This window comes from Astyanax mexicanus, chromosome 1, assembly GCF_023375975.1.
Source record: "Astyanax mexicanus isolate ESR-SI-001 chromosome 1, AstMex3_surface, whole genome shotgun sequence".
Taxonomy (NCBI): Eukaryota; Metazoa; Chordata; class Actinopteri; order Characiformes; family Acestrorhamphidae; genus Astyanax; species Astyanax mexicanus.
In genome coordinates, this window is record NC_064408.1 from 72,754,930 (window position 1) to 72,778,137 (window position 23,208).

The 23,208-nt window shown below is 40.8% G+C and overlaps 1 protein-coding gene across 5 annotated transcripts in view; it reads left to right on the forward strand.

Moving 5' to 3' along the window:
* LOC103021983 (1-phosphatidylinositol 4,5-bisphosphate phosphodiesterase beta-1) overlaps positions 1 to 23,208 on the forward strand; it is a 174,060-nt gene that overhangs the window by 94,129 nt on the left and 56,723 nt on the right. For all 5 annotated transcript variants that reach the window (XR_007440429.1, XM_022686767.2, XM_022686776.2 and 2 more), the window contains exons 8-13: positions 2,046 to 2,146; positions 9,955 to 10,121; positions 16,128 to 16,274; positions 19,777 to 19,934; positions 21,863 to 21,945; positions 22,321 to 22,405. Coding sequence is in view for 4 of the 5 variants with exons in the window: in XM_022686767.2 (XP_022542488.2) it covers positions 2,046 to 2,146; positions 9,955 to 10,121; positions 16,128 to 16,274; positions 19,777 to 19,934; positions 21,863 to 21,945; positions 22,321 to 22,405 (741 nt within the window). In the remaining variant the exon portion in view is untranslated. The remainder of the gene's footprint in view (positions 1 to 2,045; positions 2,147 to 9,954; positions 10,122 to 16,127; positions 16,275 to 19,776; positions 19,935 to 21,862; positions 21,946 to 22,320; positions 22,406 to 23,208) is intronic.

Consider the following 23,208-nt stretch of genomic DNA (forward strand, 5'->3'; position numbering starts at 1 on the left):
ATTGTTGTTTTATTCTATAAATTACAGACAGCATTTTTCCCACATTCCAAAAAAAAAATATTGTCATTTAGAGCATTTATTTGCAGAAAAAGAAAAATGGCCGAAATCACAAAAACAATGCAGAGCTTTCAGACCTCAAATAATGCAAATAAAACAAATTCATATTATAAAGTTTTCAGAGTTCATAAATCAATATTTTGTGAAATAACCCTGGTTTTTAATTACAGTTTTCATGCATCTTGTCATGTTTTTCTCCACCAGTCTTACATACTGCTTTTGGATAACTTTATGCCACTCATGGTGCTAAAAATCAATCAGTTCAGCTTGGTTTGATTATTGAGTATTGAGTTTCATTTTGATTATATTCCAGAGGTTTTTTTAATTTGGTTAAATTGAAGAAACTCATCATTTTTAGGTGTCCTCTTTTTTCCAGAGCTGTATATAAATGATCACAATATTAAAGTGAAGTGAAACGTTTAAAGGGAAAAGCTGTACATTTTCATATGGGTGAGAATTATCATGCTAAAAAATGCCAGTTGAAAGTCCTGCCATGAGAGGCAACATATTTGATCACAGGATGTCCTTCACATATTTGAGCTGTTAGTGTCCTTTGTATCACTACTAGGAGTGACTGAATGTTGTATGCAATGGCTCTTTCCATATTTGCCTAAGTGCACAATTACATAGTGCATTATTTTTTGTCAGTGAATGGAAATATAAATTGTCTTTTTATCTTATAATGCAGTAAAATCATACCCGCACCAAGTTACACTATTTAATCAGTAAAGTGATTTTAGTGTAATTGTGAGTTATTTATTAGGCCTCTTCACTGAAAGCTGGGAATAAATGATCTGCTATATTGTGTGCTGTTGAGAGATGAATGAAGACAGCAGCTCAGTTGCTTATTCTGATCTCTGTATTATTCATTGTGAGTAATGGAACTGTTTTGGTGGTGCATTCTTTTGGCTTCTCCAGTGTTTACTTGCTCCATCATGTGCAGGGAAGATGTCTGGCTGGTCTCTCTTGTTTCACTTCCACACATTTTTCTCCTTGATGTAATGCTCTAGTCTGTTTAACATCTAGCTTGATTGTTATTACTGTATCAGAAAGTAATATTAATTTGACTTAACTTAATTACATAGTAGAATAACAAGCTCTTCAATCTTCTGTTGTCAGTTATTTTATTTTTAAGTGCATTCCTGAACAAAACAATCTACAGCTCTGGAAACAATGAAGAGAGAACTTCAGTTTCTGAATCAATTTCTCTGATTTTACTATTTATAAGTGTATGTTTGAGTTGACTGTGATTTATTTAGTAGTGAGGAAATTTCACAAGGTGGCATCCTATCACGGTACCACTCTGGAGTTCCTGGGAGCGACCCATTCTTTTACTAATGTTTGTAGAAGCAGTCTGTATGTCTAGGTGATTCTAGGTGGTTTTATATGCCTGCAGCCATTGATTGGATTGGAACTAGAGTTCAATAATTTGGGTGAGCGAATACTTTTGGCAGTATAGTGTGTAATACAATGTATTAGGTAATCGAATACATCTTATATTTTTTAAAAATTCAGTCAACGAGAAACCATGTTGTTAAATTGGGGTGTTCAATTTGGTCCAGTTCAGTTTTTGGGATAAAATTATTCTCTCTTTCTCAAAGCCTGTTCTCCTTCAAGTTTTAAAGTCTTCACTGTCATTCTTAAGTGATGGTGATTGTTAATGAACTCTGCCTCAGTTGAGCCTTTGTCTTTAATGACCGCTGGTCCATGTAATTGGCCATGTTAAGATATTGAGTTCTCCTTCTTTGGACTGTCGTTTCTTCTATTTTTCTTTCGATGATGTGGCCCATTCAGCTATCCACTCACACAGCTTTTGAAATAGAAGATAAGTGCAAACAGAGCACATTGGAGCAGGAGATTGAAAAAATAATTTACACCTTCACGTGCAATCACTCTGTGTTCTTTATGGAGGCTAAACATAACCAGTGGAGCAATTTTTTTTCATACCTACAACTTATTGTTCTTTCTCTTTGTGTTTTACTCTGCAGAATGACTTTATCCCGGAGCAGCAGTTTACGAAAGAAATATACAGAGTGTTCCTCAACAGCATCTGTCCCCGGAAGGACATCGATACCATCTTCTCAGAAATGTAAGCCCCTTCATGCTTCATGCTGATTCCAGTTGTATGATGAAAATTGCTCTGTTGCCTCCTGCCACGAATGTAAAGCTGGTCCACTGGGAGTTCCAGATAGTCCTACACAGAAACGCAGCGGTGAAAACACTGTCACTGCTGTAATTCTGGACACTGGATCCATGCAAATTACAGCCATAAATCAAATGGAGTGTTGAACGAGAGACGTGATAAGAGAGAGAGAGAGTCATAAGGGTTGTCACGGAGTGAGCCGTGACGCTGACGCCAATCAAGCACACATCCAGTTACTCATGCAAGCGCATAGGCAGCTTTCTGCCGGCATATTTAAACAGCAGCTGACCTACTGCAGTGGGAAGCGTTTCATTCCCATTCAGTTTTCTGTCTTGGTTTACCTGGTTTTAACATTCCACATTTCACTGTTCACCATAACACTTTACTAGCATTTGTTACCGAGTGCGGGGGTGGCCAACCGGCATTTTGGAAGCATTTGTTTGTTTATTTCACCACTCTTATTTGAACACACCCCATATCTCTAAAAAATTCATTCATCTGTTTAAAACATTTTATCAGTAACAGGAACAAAGCACACTTACACATAGGTCCGTTTTTGCAGTTTAATATTTTAGCAAACTTACAAACACAATTGTTTTCTGTAGACTCACCAGCCTCACTCCCTCACTTCCTCCTTCCTCCGACGAAACGGAGGCACTGTTCAAGAGGGTAATTATTGAGGGGGGGAGCGCGCTCTGGGCGGCACATACCATTTTAGCCGGGGGTGTTTTACTAGGTTTGGGGAAAATGTATTTGGTAATGTGTAGCAGGGATTTTTGTTTACTGGAAGTTATTTTGGGTGTTTATGTATTTTATGTTCATTCTTTCCAGTTGTTTTTTTCCCATTTAATTTTGTTATTTAGATGATTTGATTTACTTTTGTGATGGGCTCATCTGAAGGGAGGGGCTTCGGGTATATAAGCCCAGTAGAGGCTCCAGAGCCGGGGGGTTTTTGTTTTTTGAGGTGTAATTGTCATGGTGGAAGGTACCGTGTGTTTGGCAGTGTAGAAGTATTGTTCAGGGTCATTCCTTATGATTTAGCCTGGCAAACTTGTAGCCTGTTTATTTTTGCATTTTGTTGTTTTGTTTTGTTTAGGTTATAGAAAAGACTAAAAAAAAAAAAAAAAAATAATAATAATAAAAAAAAAAAATAAATAAAGAGCTCTATTTTTGCAAAAAAGTTTCATCGCATTTCTCTGTCCACTCCAACGCTGACCATTCCTGCAACATGTGGTGTCAGAAGTGGGATTCTGAGTGGCAGAGATGAAGACAAATATGGCGACCAGGAAAGCAAACCACAAAGCCAATGAAGAGGCAGCAGCAGCGGCGGAGGCAACAGCAGCAGCAGGAGCCACGGCCAACGCAGAGATGAGAGATGAGTCTTCCCTGGACCGGCTGGCAAGGATGTTCGAGTCCTTCATGATGGTGCAACGAGCCAGAGACGAGAAGCTGGAGAAAGACTCAGCACGGCAAGCCCAGCAGTACTCCGTCCTTACCCACCAAGTGACCCAGCTCCAGTTGGATGTGGAGTATGTGAGAGAGAGGGGGAGCACTCCTGTACCTTCTCGCAGTTTAACATCCGAACCGGCCACAGACACCACCAGAGGGGGTAGGACGCCGTACAAGCTGAAGATGCCAAAGCTTGAAGAGACCGACAACATCGACCACTACCTGAGTACTTTCGAGAAGCTGGCAGCAGCCGGGGAGTGGCCGAAGGAGGACTGGGCAATCCACTTGATCCCACTTTTAACAGGCAAAGCCAGGAGCGCCTTCATTGCAATGGACCCTGAACACAACATGGACTTTGACAAATTAAAAGAAGCCATTTTGAAAAAATATGAAATAAATGCAGAGACTTACCGCTCACAATTTCGAGCGATGGACACTAGCCAAGATGAAACACCACAAGAACTGTACATTCGTCTGAAAGATCTGTTCTGTAAATGGGTGAAGTACGACACCAGCAGCAAAGAGGACCTCATGGAGACCATGGTGCTGGAGCAATACCTGCGTGTTCTCTATCCGGAGGTGAGGACCTGGGTTAAAGAACGCAACCCGACGACAGCAGCAGAGGCCGCCACCCTGGTGGAGAACTTCGTTGCCGCACACAAAGGCTCCAAGAGGTTCCGTTACGCCGGAGTGCTGGATCGTCAACCCTGGGGTAAGTCTGATGGTGTTGGTAGTGGACGTGGTTCTGGTGCGCTCCCTAACTACAGTAGGAACACCCCACCCCCGCCCCAAAGCATTGCTAAGTCCCAAGGTGTTTCATGCTTTAACTGTGGTAGGGAAGGTCACAAGAGCCCCGCTTGCCCCCTCAGGAAGCCCAAACATTCCCACCTATGCTATGTGCCCAACCCTAACCCACCCATTAGGACCCAGCAGAGCAGAGATCCTGTCATTGCGGTAGAACTTAATGGTAAACCCACCACGGCCCTAGTTGACACAGGATGCACACAGACATTGGTTCAGGCAGATTTGGTACCCCTTGAATTTAGAAATGAGAATGACAAGTTGACTATCTGTTGTGTTCATGGTGATACAAGTGAGCATAGTACAGCAGATGTATATGTCAGTGTATGTGCTCAGACTTATTTGCTCAAGGTGGGGCTGGTCCCCAAACTGCCATATCCGATGTTATTAGGCCGAGACCTCCCTGTATTGATGGACCTGGTAGGGAAAACTGCTTTAAGCTGTGTGGTGACAAGAGCTATGGCTAAAGCTAAACCTATTGACATGGCTGATTTCCCGTTTTATGGTGAGGATGTTCCAGCTGAGCCTACATGCACCAGAGAGCAGAGATGTGCTAAGCGTAGACAGGAAGTGCTAGACATTGTAGACCAGTCAAGCCTACAGAACGAGCCTGATGTTGATTCCCCTAGCCTGTCTGATCCGGATGTACACTTTGATGGTGATGTTGCTGTATTGCAGCGTGCAGACCCAACGTTAGCCAGACTGTTCAAGAAGGCAGAGGATGGTCCTTGCTTTGTCCCAGCCCTTGGAAAGGAAATTTTTATCCTGCAAAATAATATCCTGTATAGACACAGTGAAGATGGTATGCAGCTTGTAGTGCCAAAGCAGTATAGACAGCAAGTTCTGGAGCTAGGCCACACAATCCCTTGGGCGGGTCACCTAGCCCACATGAAGACACTGCTACGTATTAGCAGACGTTTTTACTGGCCAGGAATGTTTGTGCAAGTTAAAGATTACTGTAGATCATGTCCCCAATGTCAGCTAGCAGGAGGAAAGGGTTTTGCACGTGCCCCATTAGTGCCACTCCCTGTAGTTGACACCCCTTTTGAGAGGATAGGGGTAGATGTCGTTGGACCCCTGGAAAAGAGCAGGTCAGGGAACCGCTTCATTTTAGTAATTTGTGACTATGCTACTAGGTACCCCGAGGCATTCCCCCTAAAAGTTGTCACTGCTAAGCAAATTGCATCATGCCTACTCCAGCTGTTCTCCAGAGTAGGGATTCCCCGTGAGGTGTTAACAGACCAAGGCCCCAACTTCATGAGTAAGACACTTAAGCAAGTCTATGACCTGTTAGGGATAAAGCGCGTCAGAACCACTCCCTATCACCCACAGACGGATGGACTTGTCGAGCGGTTCAATCAGACCCTGCTGAACATGCTCAGACGGTTCGTGGATGACAGCGGCGAAGAGTGGGACCAGTGGCTACCCTACCTGTTGTTCGCATACAGAGAGGTTCCCCAAGAGTCAACGGGGTTCTCTCCTTTCGAACTGCTGTATGGACATCAGGTGCGGGGACCACTGGATGTGCTGAAGGAGACCTGGGAAGGAGAGACATCGGAACAGACCGACATCATCTCCTACGTCTTAAAGATGAGAGAGAAGCTGACTGCTGTGACCACCATGGCTCAACAAAATCTCCGCAAGTCCCAAGAGCAACAGAAGGCTTGGTACGACCGTTCTGCCCGCAAGCGAAGCTTCCAGCCTGGTGATCGGGTCCTGTTGTTGTTGCCCAGCTCAGATAACAAGCTGTTGGCGAAATGGCAGGGGCCCTACACTGTGACACGCAAGATGGGTGACGTGACCTACGAGATCAACATGCCAGACCGTCGGAAGAAACATCAAGTCTTCCATGTCAACATGCTGAAGCGGTGGACTGAGCGGGCAGAGCCAGAACTGCAATCAGAGCCACAGCAGGAGGCGTCAGCACTGTTCATCGAAGCAGTCGAAGAGGAGGTAGAGTACAGCGAACAGTATCTGCCAGGCAGAAAGGAGGAGAGCCAGCTGGACCTCAGTCATCTGTCAGAGGAGCAACAGCGTGACCTCTACGACATTTTACCAGAGGGGCTCTTCACTCAGCGACCGGGGCGGACAGAGCTGGTGGAGCACCGGGTGGTGCTCAAGGATGACAACCCAGTGCGGCAGCCTTGCTACAGGGTGCCTGAGCGACTTCTGCCGGTCATGAAGGAGGAGCTGGACATGATGCTTCAGCTGGGGGTCATCGAGCCGTCCTTCAGCGAGTGGAGCAGCCCAGTCATCCTGGTCCCCAAAAAAGATGGCAGCCTGAGATTCTGCTTGGACTTTCGCAAGGTCAACATGCAAGCGAAGTTTGACCCGTACCCCATGCCAAGGATCGATGACCTCATTGACCGCCTAGGCAAGGCCAAATACCTTAGCACACTTGACTTGTGCAAAGGTTATTGGCAAGTGCCACTGTCAGAGGGCAGCAAAGAGCTCACTGCCTTCAGAACACCGTTTGGGCACTTCCAGTTTACGGTTCTACCCTTCGGTCTGCATGGGGCGCCAGCGAGTTTCCAGCGTCTGATGGACAGAATCCTCAGGGGGGCGGAGGGCTTTGCCGCCGCCTATCTTGATGACATTGTGATCTACAGCGCCACCTGGGAGGAGCACCTCCACCATCTACGACAGATCCTTTCCGTGGTTAAGGAGGCGGGCCTCACCATCCACCCAGACAAATGTGCCTTGGCAAGGGAGGAGACCTCCTACCTGGGCTACGTTCTGGGCAGAGGTGTCATCCGTCCTCAGGTGGGGAAGGTGGAAGCCATCAAGTCGGCTGAGCGACCAACCACCAAGAAGCAGGTGCGGTCGTTCTTGGGTCTTGTGGGTTGGTACAGGCGCTTTATACCAACCTTTTCAGAGAAGGCCTTTGTGCTGACTGAGTTGACCCGCAAGAACCAGCCCAACAAGGTGCAGTGGACTAGGGAGTGCGAGAGCGCATTCCGGGACTTAAAGGACTCTTTGTGCCAAGAGCCTGTGCTCCTCAGTCCAGACTTCGAAAGACAATTCACTTTGCAGACGGATGCGTCTGAGCGAGGCCTGGGTGCAGTCCTCCTGCAGGGGGATGAAGGACAACTGCGGCCGGTGGCTTACATTAGCCGTAAGCTGCTACCCAGGGAGCAAAAGTACTCGACGGTGGAAAAAGAGTGCCTTGCTATAAAATGGGCACTGGACTCTTTTAAGTACTATTTGTTGGGGCGCAAATTTGTACTTGAGACGGATCACAGAGCCTTGTTCTGGTTGGGGAGTATGCGGGATACCAATGCCAGGATCACCAGGTGGTTCTTGGCCATACAGCCTTTTGATTTTGAAGTTTTGTACAGAGCAGGGAAAATCAACTGTACTGCGGACTTTTTGTCTAGGATGCCACAGGGGGCATTTTCCGAAGGGGGGGGAAATGTCACAGAGTGAGCCGTGACGCTGACGCCAATCAAGCACACATCCAGTTACTCATGCAAGCGCATAGGCAGCTTTCTGCCGGCATATTTAAACAGCAGCTGACCTACTGCAGTGGGAAGCGTTTCATTCCCATTCAGTTTTCTGTCTTGGTTTACCTGGTTTTAACATTCCACATTTCACTGTTCACCATAACACTTTACTAGCATTTGTTACCGAGTGCGGGGGTGGCCAACCGGCATTTTGGAAGCATTTGTTTGTTTATTTCACCACTCTTATTTGAACACACCCCATATCTCTAAAAAATTCATTCATCTGTTTAAAACATTTTATCAGTAACAGGAACAAAGCACACTTACACATAGGTCCGTTTTTGCAGTTTAATATTTTAGCAAACTTACAAACACAATTGTTTTCTGTAGACTCACCAGCCTCACTCCCTCACTTCCTCCTTCCTCCGACGAAACGGAGGCACTGTTCAAGAGGGTAATTATTGAGGGGGGGAGCGCGCTCTGGGCGGCACATACCATTTTAGCCGGGGGTGTTTTACTAGGTTTGGGGAAAATGTATTTGGTAATGTGTAGCAGGGATTTTTGTTTACTGGAAGTTATTTTGGGTGTTTATGTATTTTATGTTCATTCTTTCCAGTTGTTTTTTTCCCATTTAATTTTGTTATTTAGATGATTTGATTTACTTTTGTGATGGGCTCATCTGAAGGGAGGGGCTTCGGGTATATAAGCCCAGTAGAGGCTCCAGAGCCGGGGGGTTTTTGTTTTTTGAGGTGTAATTGTCATGGTGGAAGGTACCGTGTGTTTGGCAGTGTAGAAGTATTGTTCAGGGTCATTCCTTATGATTTAGCCTGGCAAACTTGTAGCCTGTTTATTTTTGCATTTTGTTGTTTTGTTTTGTTTAGGTTATAGAAAAGACTAAAAAAAAATAATAATAATAATAATAATAAAAAAAAAAAATAAATAAAGAGCTCTATTTTTGCAAAAAAGTTTCATCGCATTTCTCTGTCCACTCCAACGCTGACCATTCCTGCAACAAGGGTGTATGACGAATTGTAGAGGACGCGCATATTTAGCTGCTCTAATTGTGTTTTATGTATCATTAACAAGTGCCTGAGCCCTGATACAGATCATTCAAATGTTAATTCCCAAGTTTAAACTGTCATTTACCTTTCAGTCTGCTCATTCCCAGTTCACAATCTTTCCATAGAACTTGTCTCCTCACCTCTTTTTCTATCCTGTCTTTCTGGTTTAGAGTCAGTTGTGCACAATGGGACAACCCTTCCAACAAATAACCATACATCAACACTATCTTCCTTATACGTTATTACGTTATTATATGTTATTTTATTGAAGTAATGTTAATGTACCGTATTTGACAGACTATAAGGAGCACTGGATTGTAAGGGGCACTATCAATGAGCGTATATTTTCTGGTCTATTTTCAAACATAAGGTGCACCGAATTATATGGCGCGACATAATGGGGAAGCACCTACGTGAGCAAAACAGTAATTCTTAATAAAAGAAAACTTTCTTTTAAAGTCAAATGAGCGCTGGATGTTAATCTACACAGATTTCTTTCCTAAAAACTGTTGTGTTTTTTTTTGGGTGAGTAAAGCGCTTCCGTTTATTTACAGTAAGCTTAGATTTCCAATATTTTTAAAAGCGCTGTAGCAGCAGTGCTATCCGCAGTTAGCCACACACGGCAGCGCTACATTAAGGAACCCTGAGTGTTCCGGTAGCCCAGGGCAATATAAGCTAGCAGTTCGACCCACATAGCTTGTTTTACCACAGTAAACACGCAGACTACAGGCCGATATACTCACCTCTGAACATCAAAAGAGCTAACGCTTAGCGCTGTTAGCGACTAATAGTAATACTGCTCCAGCCTCAGTGCTGGAGAAACTTCACTGAAACTCCGTCTTGACATATGCTTTTCTTTAGATCCTTATTTTCCTGTTCTGTTAAGTCATCATTTAAGCTGTTGTTTGTTAGACTGCTTGACATGTTTTAATTTGTATACCACTGATCTGCTCTCTCTCTCTCTCTCTCTCTCTCTCTCTCTTTCTTTCTGTCTCTCCAGTGGTGCTAAGAGCAGACCATATCTCACAGTGGAGCAGATGACAGACTTTATCAACAATAAGCAGCGAGACCCCCGGCTGAATGAGATTCTGTACCCGCCCCTGAAGCCCGAGCAGGTGCAGGCATTGGTGGAGAAGTACGAGCCCGACGACATGCTCTGCAAGCGAGGTGAGCAGAGCCTCCTGCCAGTCAAATCCTGAGAACAGCAGTGGTGTTAATGAGTGAATCAGTGCAGCTGTGTTCAGATAAGGTGAATCAAGTGCCACCCTCGTGCTCACTGTCAGAGTCTGGACTCGGCAGAGTCGTTGCCACAGTTACAGTTGCTGCCAGAGTGCAGTGATTTTGGTAGCCCAGTGGGACCCTGGAATGGAATGTTAGTAATGGAGAGTGGAGTTCTTTACAGCAACACACACACACACACACAGACACACACACACACACACAGAAACACACACACATACAAAGACACGGGGGATAAGAGCCCCTCTTCAAAGTCATGTTTACAAATTTACAGTCCCCGCACAGCTGTTGCACTAATATAAATGGCTGTTTTTACCAAGGGCGTTCTCCTACAGTTCAGTGAACATGTTCACACACTAACTCACACATTTTTAAACAGTGTCAGTACTAGAGGTGGGAATTACAGGGCATCTCGCAATGCAATATTATCACAGCATTTTGCCAATAATAATGATGATATCACGATACTGTGATTCTGCAGTACTCTGTATATGACAAGACAATTCTCTACGATACTTCACAGCATCTGTGTTGCTAAAGAGAATAAAATACTCCTAAATAAGCAAATACCAGGAATTATTGGTTTATTTATTGGTACTACTGTCAAAGAATTTGAAAACCAATATTCTTCACCTCAGGTTTATCCTATTCATTAGATGTGCGCCACCAAACAGAGAAATTTGGTAAATTAAATTAGTAAAGTCAAGTTGGGGGCAAGTCTTAATGAGTTTATAGTGCTTAAGTTTTTAATAAAAAAATATTAATATTTGGTGCCACATATCGATACAACTGAAACGATATATCATATATATATCATATCGATATATTGTCTCATCCCTAATCAGTATGCATGTCTTAGGTACACAAAATTCTAAATTTATGTGAATGCACTCACAATAACATGTTTTTTTTTTAGAAGTGTTGAAAAAAAACATATTTAATCTTTTGTCTTTATTTAAACCCTTTTCACTAAAAACAAAGTGTTGTTGAACTATTTTTATCTCTGTTGAGTTTTTTTGTAGACTAAAAATATATGAAAACAAGAACACACACACCATCATGTCATCTTTTTTTTCTGCTGTTCAGGACAGTGTCCCCACTGGGATGCTTTTCTGTTAAAAACAGCTGCTGTACAGGCCGGTTCAGTCCTGAACCACACTCTCTGTCTGTTACGCTGCCAACTCTGCCTTCTGCTTACAACCCAGACACACGCCAACACGTATACACACACACACACACACACACACCGTCTGTTACAGTGTTGCAGAAGTGTGCTGCTGAGTCTGTGGGGAGGCTGTAACTCCTCTCAGATTTTGTTCCTCACAGTTGTAAGAAACTGAATGATGCAGACAGAGAGCATCCAGCATCCTTTAATTTATATTGTGGGATCTTATGACTGGGTTTCTATGTGAATCTAAAGCCTTAGGCTCATATTATATAACATGGGGAAAGTGCTAAATACTTTGAGTTAAATAATTGAGAAAATGCTGTTTTGATCAATAAAAGCCATTGTGGCCTGTAGCGTGAACATGAGCCGTTTGAAGCTGCATTTCTAGAAAGGGCAATACCGTAATTACTTTGTCCAAAGAGACGCTGCTGCTAATCTCGGTTAGTTCTTCCATAGGATCTCCTGCTGAACCTGCAGTCTACATAAGCCTGCTCCCTGTATTTCACTTCAACACCTGCAAAAAGACCTTGAGTCTTATTGGTAGAGAAGTGGGAGAAAGTACTGTCCTAATTTCTCCATATGAACTACCTGTACTGCCCAAATTCACAGAAAAAGTGATACACTGAATTTACTTAAAATACCAGGACCAGGAAAAACACGTTGATATGAGTTAAACAGTTTAAACAGTTCATTAACAAGGGGAACAGACATATAAGGAAAGTCTAGGACAGGCAGGGTCAACAACAGGATGGCAACATAAACAAACAGCAATACAAGAGTAGTGGAGCAAGCAGGGTAGGTACACGGGTAATCCAGCAGAAAGGAAATAGGCAAGAGAGTAGTCAGAAGTACAAGCAGGTCAGTAACTAAATAAACAAGCAATAAACTGGGTAAGGCAAAAATGAGAAATGGAAACAGGTCAAAACAGAAACAGAGAAAAAAAGTGTCGAAGAAGAGCTAGGGAACCTAGATTAATACTCAGCAACTAAGAAAGCAAACAGAGAGGTATTTATACTAAAAGTCCAGGTGCAGTAATCAGCAGCTGGGTGAACCGGAACAGCACTGACTGACAGACTGACTTAACTGCATCAGGACTGATGGTTGACTTCTCACAATTTCAGTATCTTTACACAGAGCTGCACAGTCAAAGAAGAACAGATGTTCTTCACTTCAAAAATAAAATAAAAAATAAAAAATGTAACAATACCTTCCATAGCATTAAATATCAAACATGACAGCTAGACAAAAAACCTAGATAAATAAATGAAATACATTAAATACATTAAATGTACATTTACTGCGAGCACTGTGCTTAACAACACTTCACCAGATGAGCCAGAACACAACATCAGTACAAGTTATTGGGCAGAATTCTACGAGCAGAATTGTAAAATGTGATGCAAGCATAAGTCACTTGGGGAAGAGTGTCATCCAGATGCTATGCACAAAAAAATTAGTCATTATTAAACTCTGTTTTAGGATTTTACTAAAATCTTTCTCAAGAAAGTTAAGAGCTGCAGTGTTTGGTGTGATGCTCAGTGCTAACAGATCAAAAGTGCCTTTTCATTGTATTGATTGGTCCGCTGAGTGAGCGTACTGTATATGCATAGTAAAGACTTGCCTGTGTGCCGTGTTTAAATGTATCATTAATAAGCGCTGGCACAGAATTCTGCTTTTAATTTTTGTTGGGTGGAAGTCTGTTATTAATACATAATTGCATATCATTGCTGTCCAATAAAAAACAAGTATCTCTTTTTTTGCTGATTTTTAGTTTACTGCATAATTTGAACAAGCAAACTGTGCTGAAATTTATTAATGAATGGACCAATTTAAAAATCTTCAAAATGACCTAAAATCAACTCTTTTACATTGACTTTAATTGAAGATGAAGAAAGTTTTGGCTCTCTCCTGTGAAAGTTACTATTTTTGAGATACACGTTTTTCATTGGACAGCGACGATATGTAAATTCCACGTCTAATACATCTTATACATTAGAGAAGGTGTTATCAGAACCTTATTTCTTCTTAACAAGACAGTTATTTCTGCTTTGTATTATTGAATATTTCAGATGTGTGCATTACTGTGAAAACTATGTGATCATTTTAATGAACTCAATTCATTGAGCCGCTTTTTTTGGTTCCAGTTGAGTGCACCCTAGTCATTTGACCGCTTAAAGAAGGAGTGTGTGGAAATGTCTTTATTCTGACAGGTTCTTTCACCTGTTTTAGGAGACTCTACAGTTGATAACTGAGCTCTACATCTGATTCTCTAGTTAATTCCACAGGCTGGTTCTTCATCTCCCATCCCAGAGTAGCACTCTCAGTGTGGCCTTCATCCACAGCGTTCCCTCAGAAGGCTGAAAAGGTGAGGTCTCGCTGAGATGAAAGTCACTCTCCATGGCCTCATTAGGGAGCTTGTGTTCAGATGTCAGAGGAAAAACGGCGTTAATTAGGTTGTGGAAGTCTTCTGAGGGCATGGCGGGATTAATTAGCGTAAAGTGGCCAGAGAGACTGAGGAGATCTCCCATAGACTTCAGCTTTACCTGGAAGAGCCAGAGGTGCTGAGATTGGGCTGTCTTCCTCCTCAGCACTCACCTGTCAGGAGATGAGACGATGCCTGAACGTTCAGCAGGGTTTGGCCGTCACTGACCATCAAACTAATTGGTGTAGGCGTGGGCTCGCTCCATTCTAGCTACAGTTGAGGTAGTTTTGGGTTCCTGTTGCCCATTTATGGTTAAAAGTGATACATTCTTCCTGTATTTCTCCAACATGAAGTTGTCTATGAAGTTCTCAAAAAAGTAACACTTGTACCACTATTTTCTACAAGTTTAAAATTCTCTGGTCTGTAGCATGCGTTCGTCAATATACCACAAGGGTCAAAACCCACACCATTTTTCTTACCCTGTATCCAGCAAAAAAGCTGGTTTGAGTGGCTGTTCCTTTAAATTATGATACGATTCAGCTCAATATACCTCACATACCCTTTTCACTAGTCATCTTGACAATATGTAAATATTTTTTTTTTCTGCTTTTTTCTCTACCCTACATTCACTTCACCTTGAGTTCAAATGTCCCTCTCTCTCTCTCTTGCTTCTTCTCTTTCTCTTTCTATCACACTCTTGCTCTCTCTCACACGCTGGCTTGCTTGCTCACATAATCCTTCATCCTCATTTATTTTTATTTTTGTCGATTTTTAGTTTACTAAACAATTTAAAACACTCAAACTGTTCCTTACACTGTGTCAAACTGTCTTAATAAATGAAACAATAGACATTTCTTTCAGATTGACCTGAAATAAACTCTTTTTACATTGAGTTCCTTTGAAAGTTAAGAATGTTTTAAGTCTCTGATGTAAAGTAGCTGTTTTGGAGGCATCTTTTTTTTTTTATTGGACAGCGAAGATGTGCTCCACATACCCCTTGCCTTCACATGCAAGACCTGTGTAGTACTTCCCTGTTTGGAAAGCAGTCAGACACAAAGTGGTTTTTACACACAAAAACAAACAGAGTAGTTTCTGTTTCTGATCTTATCATCACTATCATACTAGGGTTACAGTTTGCTTTCAGTTTCTCCCTCTGCCTTCTTTGATTCTTTTCACTGCATTTTCTATAATCTCTCATAGTCTGACATCATGGTCACCAGTTTACAAATTCCTTCAATTAGGAACTGTTCTCCTGCTCATCATCTCCTGAGTACTGATCATGCCCAACTGTATACTAAGCGTTAATTTCTGTTTGCTACTTCATTATCTGACTCTGTGTTACCTCCATTGTTGGATTTATTTGATTTGTTGAGCTTTGGTTTTAGACATGTCTGGTACTGTCACTATTGTTCTTACACTCTAATTTGTGCACAGCCCTGTTACTGTTAATCTACTCTGTTTTATTCGACCTAAAGCATTGTTTAACATTTACAGGGGTCTGAGCTGACAGATATTACATCTAGGGAACCTAGCACATGCCAAAAAGAAAATGCTGCACCTTCTTTTTTTGACTAGAGTTTTTCGACTAGATTGGATGGTATAATTATGACAAAAGGAGGTTGAATTTCTTATTGCACAATTTGCCAGTTGGTAGAAACAATCTGTACTCAAATGTTTTTGCACAAGCACAGAAAAGGAGTTTTTTTTTTTGTTTCCTTTAATGTAAAGATATGTGAATGCATTGTGGGTGAACCATGTATGAATAATAGCAATTTTTAATGATTGTCCATTTTTGAAGACCAGTATCATGCTGACACGTGTCTGTATGGCTGTCGGTAGATCTGATTCACTTCTCTGTATTGATTGATATGATGACTGATGACTGCAGTAGTTCTGAAGTGTACAGCAGTATCTTAACTGCTCTGATTTTGCCAAATGGAAATATAACTGCAAATGGTCTTTTTTTTCAGAGCCAGTAAATGGAATGTGTTTGACTGGCCAAGTTAAGCAGGAACTGAAAACGACAGTATCAGGCTGCCCAGTCCCATGATAATATCTAGGGTCACAGCTTTCACAGACTTCATGGCAGCCACTGAGTGTAAAGTACATTATATTTGACGATTTTATTAATAGCAATTTGTCCTTAGTCCCTTGAGAAAGTACATGTAAATGTGCTTCAAGCACACTAACCCTAACTGCCATTCTGCACACAATCCAGTATGCTGGAAATATCAATATCCAGTTACATACAGACTGCCCTTTAAACACACCTGAAATGTACTATGCGTACGTTTAAATGTACTACAACTGCTCTTCTTCTTTATATGTGTTTTTTCTACTACAGGTCAGATTTCTGTGGAGGGCTTTGGGAGGTATCTCAGTGGCGAGGAGAACAGCATCATTCCGCCTGAGAAATTGGACCAGAGTGAAGATATGATGTTCCCTCTTTCTCACTACTTTATTAATTCCTCCCACAACACCTACCTCACAGGTCAGAAAACCAGACCACCTTTACCAAATACTTCTGTAGCCCTGCTTTAACCAATCAGCAGCCAACCCTCACGCTGAAGATCATCATACTGAATATTCATGAATATTATATTGAATTCTGTGGCCAGACTGGTAAATGTGATTGGATTCTGATCGCAACATAAAGAAAGGGATAAAAAAAATAACTAGTAATGATCATAAAAGCACTTTATTTTTTATTAGCAACAATAGAAATAGTCAAAAATGTCTAGGGGATCAATTTTAAAAGGGAGAACTGATCAGCTGTTCAACAAAGGGAATCCAGGACTCCTAGAGGAGAGAGACAAACAAAATCAACATGTGAGACATGGTGGTGAAAAGGAAGACGAAATAGAGGCCGAGAGCTCAGCTACAAAGAGCTTAAGTGCTCCTAGTAATTGCTTTCGAGTGCCACCATTTAGGAACAACACCATGCTAACCCTTTATTGGGGTTGGTGTGTGTGTGAGAGAGAGGGGTGTCATAAAAAAATAAATGTATTCAAATATTCAGATCAAAATTTCTCACTACTGAGGATAATAACTGTATTGGATAATAACTGTATTGATGCAATGAATTTAATTGTGTGGAAATCTGTACATATTTAATCACTTTTTTCCATCATAGTCTGCTTGTTTACCAGTAAGAAAGCCAGTTCTAATCCTTTCCTTTATTAATATTCTTAATATATATATATATATATATAATATTATTTTCTTTAGACATATAATATATATGTCTAAAGAAATAAGGGATATCAATACATATTATGTAAAGCCATTTATCTGGACAGAGAGAAATCTGGATATTTATCTCTTAAAAATGAAAAATGTAAATATTAGAATTAATATAAAAATAGTGAGGATTAGTAGTGAGGATTCTGACATCAAAACTGGCCTTGTTATTTTGTGTCCTTAATCATATTAAACACAATACCTTTGCCAGATATGTGTAAGGATTTTCAGTAGAAGTGCAGTGAGTTTAACCTGCCTCTGAGGTTTGGTCTCTGTAGCTGAGAAGAGGGGAATTTTTTTATTTACTACACATTTTACAGCATATTTCTCCTTCTATGTTTGAGCAAAAGCTGTGTACAAAGGTTTAAAAACAGGAGGCAAGTAATATTCAGTGTTTGATGGCAGATTAGCATTTGGCTCTGACTTTATGTTTGCTTAAAAATACCAGCTTTTTATTTCCCAGTGAATAAACCATGTCCTGCTCATAATGATTTCCTTTTTTCCAGATCACACACTGACTTTAACTATTCCCACGTCTTTTCTTGATAAACGCCAGTATTTACATTTACCATTGAATGGGTTATCTAATCAGACTTAACAGTGAATCTGGTGGTGGTACTGAATAAAACTGTATATTCCTAGAAAAAAGGTACCAAACAGTCAGTGGGTTCATTTTTTTTATGTCATTTGCATTTTAGCTAGTATATTATATATATATATATATATATATATATATATATATATATATATATATATATATATATATATATATATATATATATATATATATATTTTTTTTTTTTTTTTTTTTTTTTTTTACAAATATACACTTTTCTCTGGGAAAGCAAGTGTATTAAATTGAATATTAAGGACTTTTTGGACCTTATGTTTTTTTCTTTCTTGAAGATACAATATATTTACACTTTGAGTACACTGACTAACATCAAAGGCACAGCAAAGCAAACAGCAAAGTATTAGCTGCACCCCCTTGTAAAGTATGTTTAGTCTGCTAAACCGTGAGTAAGTAATAGGCTGAGTTAAATTATTGCAAGTCTTGTTACAAGTCATGCTCTTAAGGTGCTTATGTCTCAAAGTATATCTGTGCAGAACCTTTTTACATACAGACCACCTGAACAACTGGGGTTTTAACTCATAAAATATATATATATAAAACATGAGAATATAAATCACATATATATATATATATATATATATATATATATATATATATATATATATATATATATATATATATTTGCCGGGGGGGGGGGGGGGGGGGGAATATATATATATATATATATATTTTTTTTTTTTTTTTTCAAATGTGGCAACATCTTTTAAATGCAGACTTTATTCATATTTGTCTTAATGAGTGTGCCATAGGGTCTCATATGTAGACTTAAGACTTTGATGTATAAAATAATAATAAAGTAGTAATACGAGTGTCACTGTCATTTTTACTCATCTGTTAATTCAAAGGCTTCTCAGACATGTGATTATGAATCAGTCCCACATATGCAAAATATCTTTTGAAGTGGAAGTGATGGAAAATGGGATGGGGAGTTACCATCACTCCAATACCAAGGCATTTCTTCAGAACATCCAGAATCATAGAAGCAGTTCATGGTCAAACTTGATCTGGAATTACTGGACAAATTGTGGTTATCACTGCATGTAATGCAATCAGAAACCAGATGCAGCTCTTTTCTAATTTACTGATTGTTTTAATGGACGTGTTCTCAGATAAAGGCATCAGTTGTAAGCATATGAAACTGCAAGCAATTAGAAGATAATGCAGTCAGGACATTCCTGGAAGCTGTTGGGTGCAGAAGTAGATAAAAACTCATTTGCCGGAAAAACTAAAAGGATTGGAAAAATGACCTCTGAAAGGCTACTTACTGTGCTGCTGTGGTATTGTGTTGATAATAGGGAAGTAATTGGTTTGCTTATGATGGTAATGCAGTTGTGGTCAGCTTTGTCACACCCATTCTTTCCACAAATCCTTCGATAGCTGTTCTAAGTTCCCATCGAATTATCTGCGAAAGCTTTTGTGGGTTTCTACATTTAATATGATCTTAGGCCCTATGTTGTACTTAGTACTCTGTATTTTTTTTAAAATACTCAAAAAGAGGGATAGTTGGGGCTCTGAGTGGTCCAGCGGGCTGCCACTATGATCAGGAGATCACTGGTTCGAATCCTGTTCATGTAGCTTGCCATCAGCTACCAGATCCCTGAGAGAGCACAATTGGCCTCTCTCCAAAGGGTGATGTTGATCAGCACAAGACGCCTGTGAGCTGATGTATCCGAACCTCCAAGCGCGCTGTGATGCTACTCGGCAATGCTGCATCAGCAGAAGCTCGAAAAGAGGTGGTGGCTGACTTCATATGTATCGGAGGAGGCATGTGTTAGTCTTCACCCTCCTGGTGTTGGGGCATCACTAGTGATAGGGGGAGTCCTAATGAGTGGGAATTTAAGAACTGCAGTCACAGGGTGAAAAACCTGACTGCTTACGGCCTTCCTTTATGCAACAGTATAATATACTGTATTAAAATCCGGGGGTGTAAGAAAATATTAATATATTAAAATATTGTTATATTTAGTTTTGAAAATTTTGCTTACAGTATTGTGATATTTTGTAATATAATGATATATTTTGTGTTGGAAACTCCTTGCCAATACACAGCCCTATTGTTACCGTTGTTTGATGCTGTAGAGCTCTTATTCTGTGTTCTGATCATCTCTGTTTTCTGCAGCGGGGCAGCTGGCAGGGAACTCGTCAGTGGAGATGTACAGGCAGGTGCTGCTCTCTGGCTGCCGCTGTATAGAGCTGGACTGCTGGAAGGGTCGCACCACAGAGGAGGAGCCTATCATCACCCATGGATTCACCATGACCTCTGAAATCTCCTTTAAGGTAAACTCAAACAGCCACATGGCAGGGCTCAGCCAGCAGGTCTCCAGAACCTGAGGAGTGGATATAAGAATGTATGGATGCAGTGGATCAGACATTGGAGGTACAAACCTAATAAAGACTGATGTATCAGTAAATTTATACAATTCTAAAGTAGAATAAGTTGGGACAGTATGGAAAATGCAATTAATTATGCAAAATAATTATGTGTGTATTTCTTTTACTTTGACTTGAATTCAATGCAGACAGTATGAACCTAAGATCCTTTATGCTTTGTCTGCTCAGCTTAATTTTAGTTGTAAATGCCACTTAAAACTTTACTGTGCAGAACAGACGTCTTATGATAGCCAAGATCAGAACCAACATCTCTTGCCTATGATGCAGATATATTGGATCATCACACTATAGAAAACTAGTATTGTGATCAGACATTTTTTAGCAAGAAATGGATACCTAGATATCTGTCTCTGACCAAAGAGGAATGGGACCATACAGACTGTTATCAGCAACAAGTTCAAAAGCCAGAGGCTGTCATTGTGTGAGATTGTGTCAGGATTCTTCTGATGGCAGAGACCTTGAGATCTTAGAGCAACGTATCCTGCCTTCAAGACGTCACCTTTAACAGAACTTTTATGCATTTTTCACCTAGACATTGCAAAACCACATGCTGCACACATTAGGAAGCCATGACTGTGGAAGAAGAGGGTATGGGTATGAGGTTCTGCCTGCAGTCCTGACCTGTCCCCAGTAGAGAATGTGTGGAGAACTTTTAAACTCTTAGAACTTAAAAAAAAGAGATATCAACAACCACACTGTGCTGGAATGGCAAAATTACTAGGGAAATGCTTTCCCTTCCAGCTTTTTTTGGATTGTGCTGCAGGACTGAAGGAAATGTAGGAATGGATATATACCAAAAGTTTGGACACACATTTTTCTCATGCAATATGTGTTCTTTGTTTTTTATAATTTTCTATATTTAAATTTGCTCACTCTTTGTATTTTCTCAGTGTCTTCATGAGGTAGAATCACCGGGAAAAGTTCTCTCAATGTGTTTGATAGATGGATGGGCAGATAGATAGATAGAGAGAGAGAGAGAGAGAGATTGGAATGAAAGAGTGCCACAGAGTTTTGAATTTGGTGTACTAAGAGGAGTTAAACTGTCTTATGGTCTCAGGGACTTGAAGGAGTTCCTGGAGGTGCTGAACAATAGTTGCTGCTTTTCCTCCAGCTCATCCCAAATCGCCCATCTGCGCCCATCAGTTAATTTATCACTTTATTAGTGATATTTTAGAGAGTTACTAAAAACACTATGAATATTAAATGCCCCAGAGTGTATCAGTGGAGCAGTACTGCATTCATTTAACAATATTATTACGTCTTTAGGTAGTGCTTTAACACTATTGATTTTACTCAGTGTGTGTAATGATGTTTCATTAGTGGTTTGCTAAATAAGCTTCATAATTTTATGCATTTACTAAAGCCTTATAATCTCTGTGTGAGAAGAAAGGCTGACAGAGTTGTTTCAAGCAATGCACAGCCTTAATGAGCATGAGATGAAACAGAAAAAGAGAATATGATCAAAAGAGATAGACAAAGGGGAGAACGCCGAGCCAGATGGGAAAATTGTGTTAGCATGGAAACACTAGGAAAGCAAAGGAGTTAAAAGTAAATGCCTGAAGTTAATTTGCACATTCTCATTAGGTCAGATGGCTCCTGAATGAGTCTAATCTCCCAGTGTAATAATCTCTGATGACACGGGTTAAGAGACTTATATTGACTGGTAATAAGATTCCATTTCCATTTGGAGTGGCATTGGAAATATCTTGAGTTCTCTCATCAGCATTCACATCAGCAGCAAGAAGACCGTGATAGAGCCTGAAAGCCTTCTGGAGCTTCTTGAGGATGATTACACATGCAACCTGTCTTTTCAGGAAGTGATTGAGGCCATCGCTGAAAGTGCATTCAAGACATCTCCTTTCCCCGTCATCCTTTCGTTCGAGAACCATGTGGACTCGTAAGTGAACAGTGTTTTTTTTCCTCTGCAATTAGAATGTCCTGTTCCTCCGTAATGGTCTGAGTCACTTGACGAGACTTAAATAAGCGGCTCATGCTGACCAGTGCTGCGTTAGATGAAGGTTGTGTGAAATATGCCTCAATTATCATACATGATGGGTACTTTAGTCATAGAATGCAATTTTAAGATTGGGAGAGCGGACTTTTAAATGGGTTTCGCCTTGACACAATCAACAAATTGAATTGCCTTGCTTTTCCTTCCCCCCAGACAGCAGTGAGTTAGTGTAAATGTGTGTGCGTGTGTGTGTGTGTGTGTGTGCGTGTGGGGTCATGGCCGTAGAGTTGCTCATCCCTCTGTTTGTGTTCTCTTTCTCAGCCCCAAGCAGCAGGCTAAGATGGCAGAGTACTGCAGATCAATATTTGGAGACGCTTTGCTCACAGAGCCACTGGAGAAATACCCAGTAAGTTCAGGGGGGATGTAGCCACAATGAACAAAAAAAAATAGTTTTGAATGGCTGTTAAAAATATGCTAGTATGACACAGATCAATTACATTTTACGTCAAAACTTGAATGCACAGTGTTTTTATAAACCATCTAAATTAGCATTTCACAACACTTCATTATTTCTCCTACCGTATTTCTCGCACTATAAGGCGCACCGGATTATAAGGCGCACTATCAATAAACGTCTATTTTCTGGTCTATTTTCATTTTAAGAGACACTATAAGGAACTTCTAATCCAGCTAAATAAGTTAAATAAAGCTAAGCTAAGTAAACAAAACTATATAAAAAAAAGTCCAATGAGTGCTGTATGTTATTGTTAATCTCTCCTGAAAACTGTTTATTTGGGTAAGTAAAGCACTTACGTTTATTTACAGTAAGCTTAGATTACCGTATTATTTCTCTAGTCTCCAGAACTAAGGCTAGAGCATTAGCGCTACACTGAGGGACCCTGAGTGTTCTGGTAAGCCAGGGCGATATTAGCTAGAGGTTCATCCTGCGTAGCTTATTTTAACATGCTAAACACGCAGGCTACAGTCCAACATACTCTCCTCTGAACGACAAAAGATCTAGCATGGTTAGCGGGTAATGCTAATGCTGCTCCAGCAGTGCTAGCCGGGGTTAGCAGCAGGCCACAGGCCAATAATACTTACATCTCAATGGGGAAATAGTGGTTAGCAGGTAATGCGAATGTTACTTCAGCCCTGGTGCTGGAGAACTAAACTGAAACTCTGTATGAATTTATATTTTTCATGTTTGGG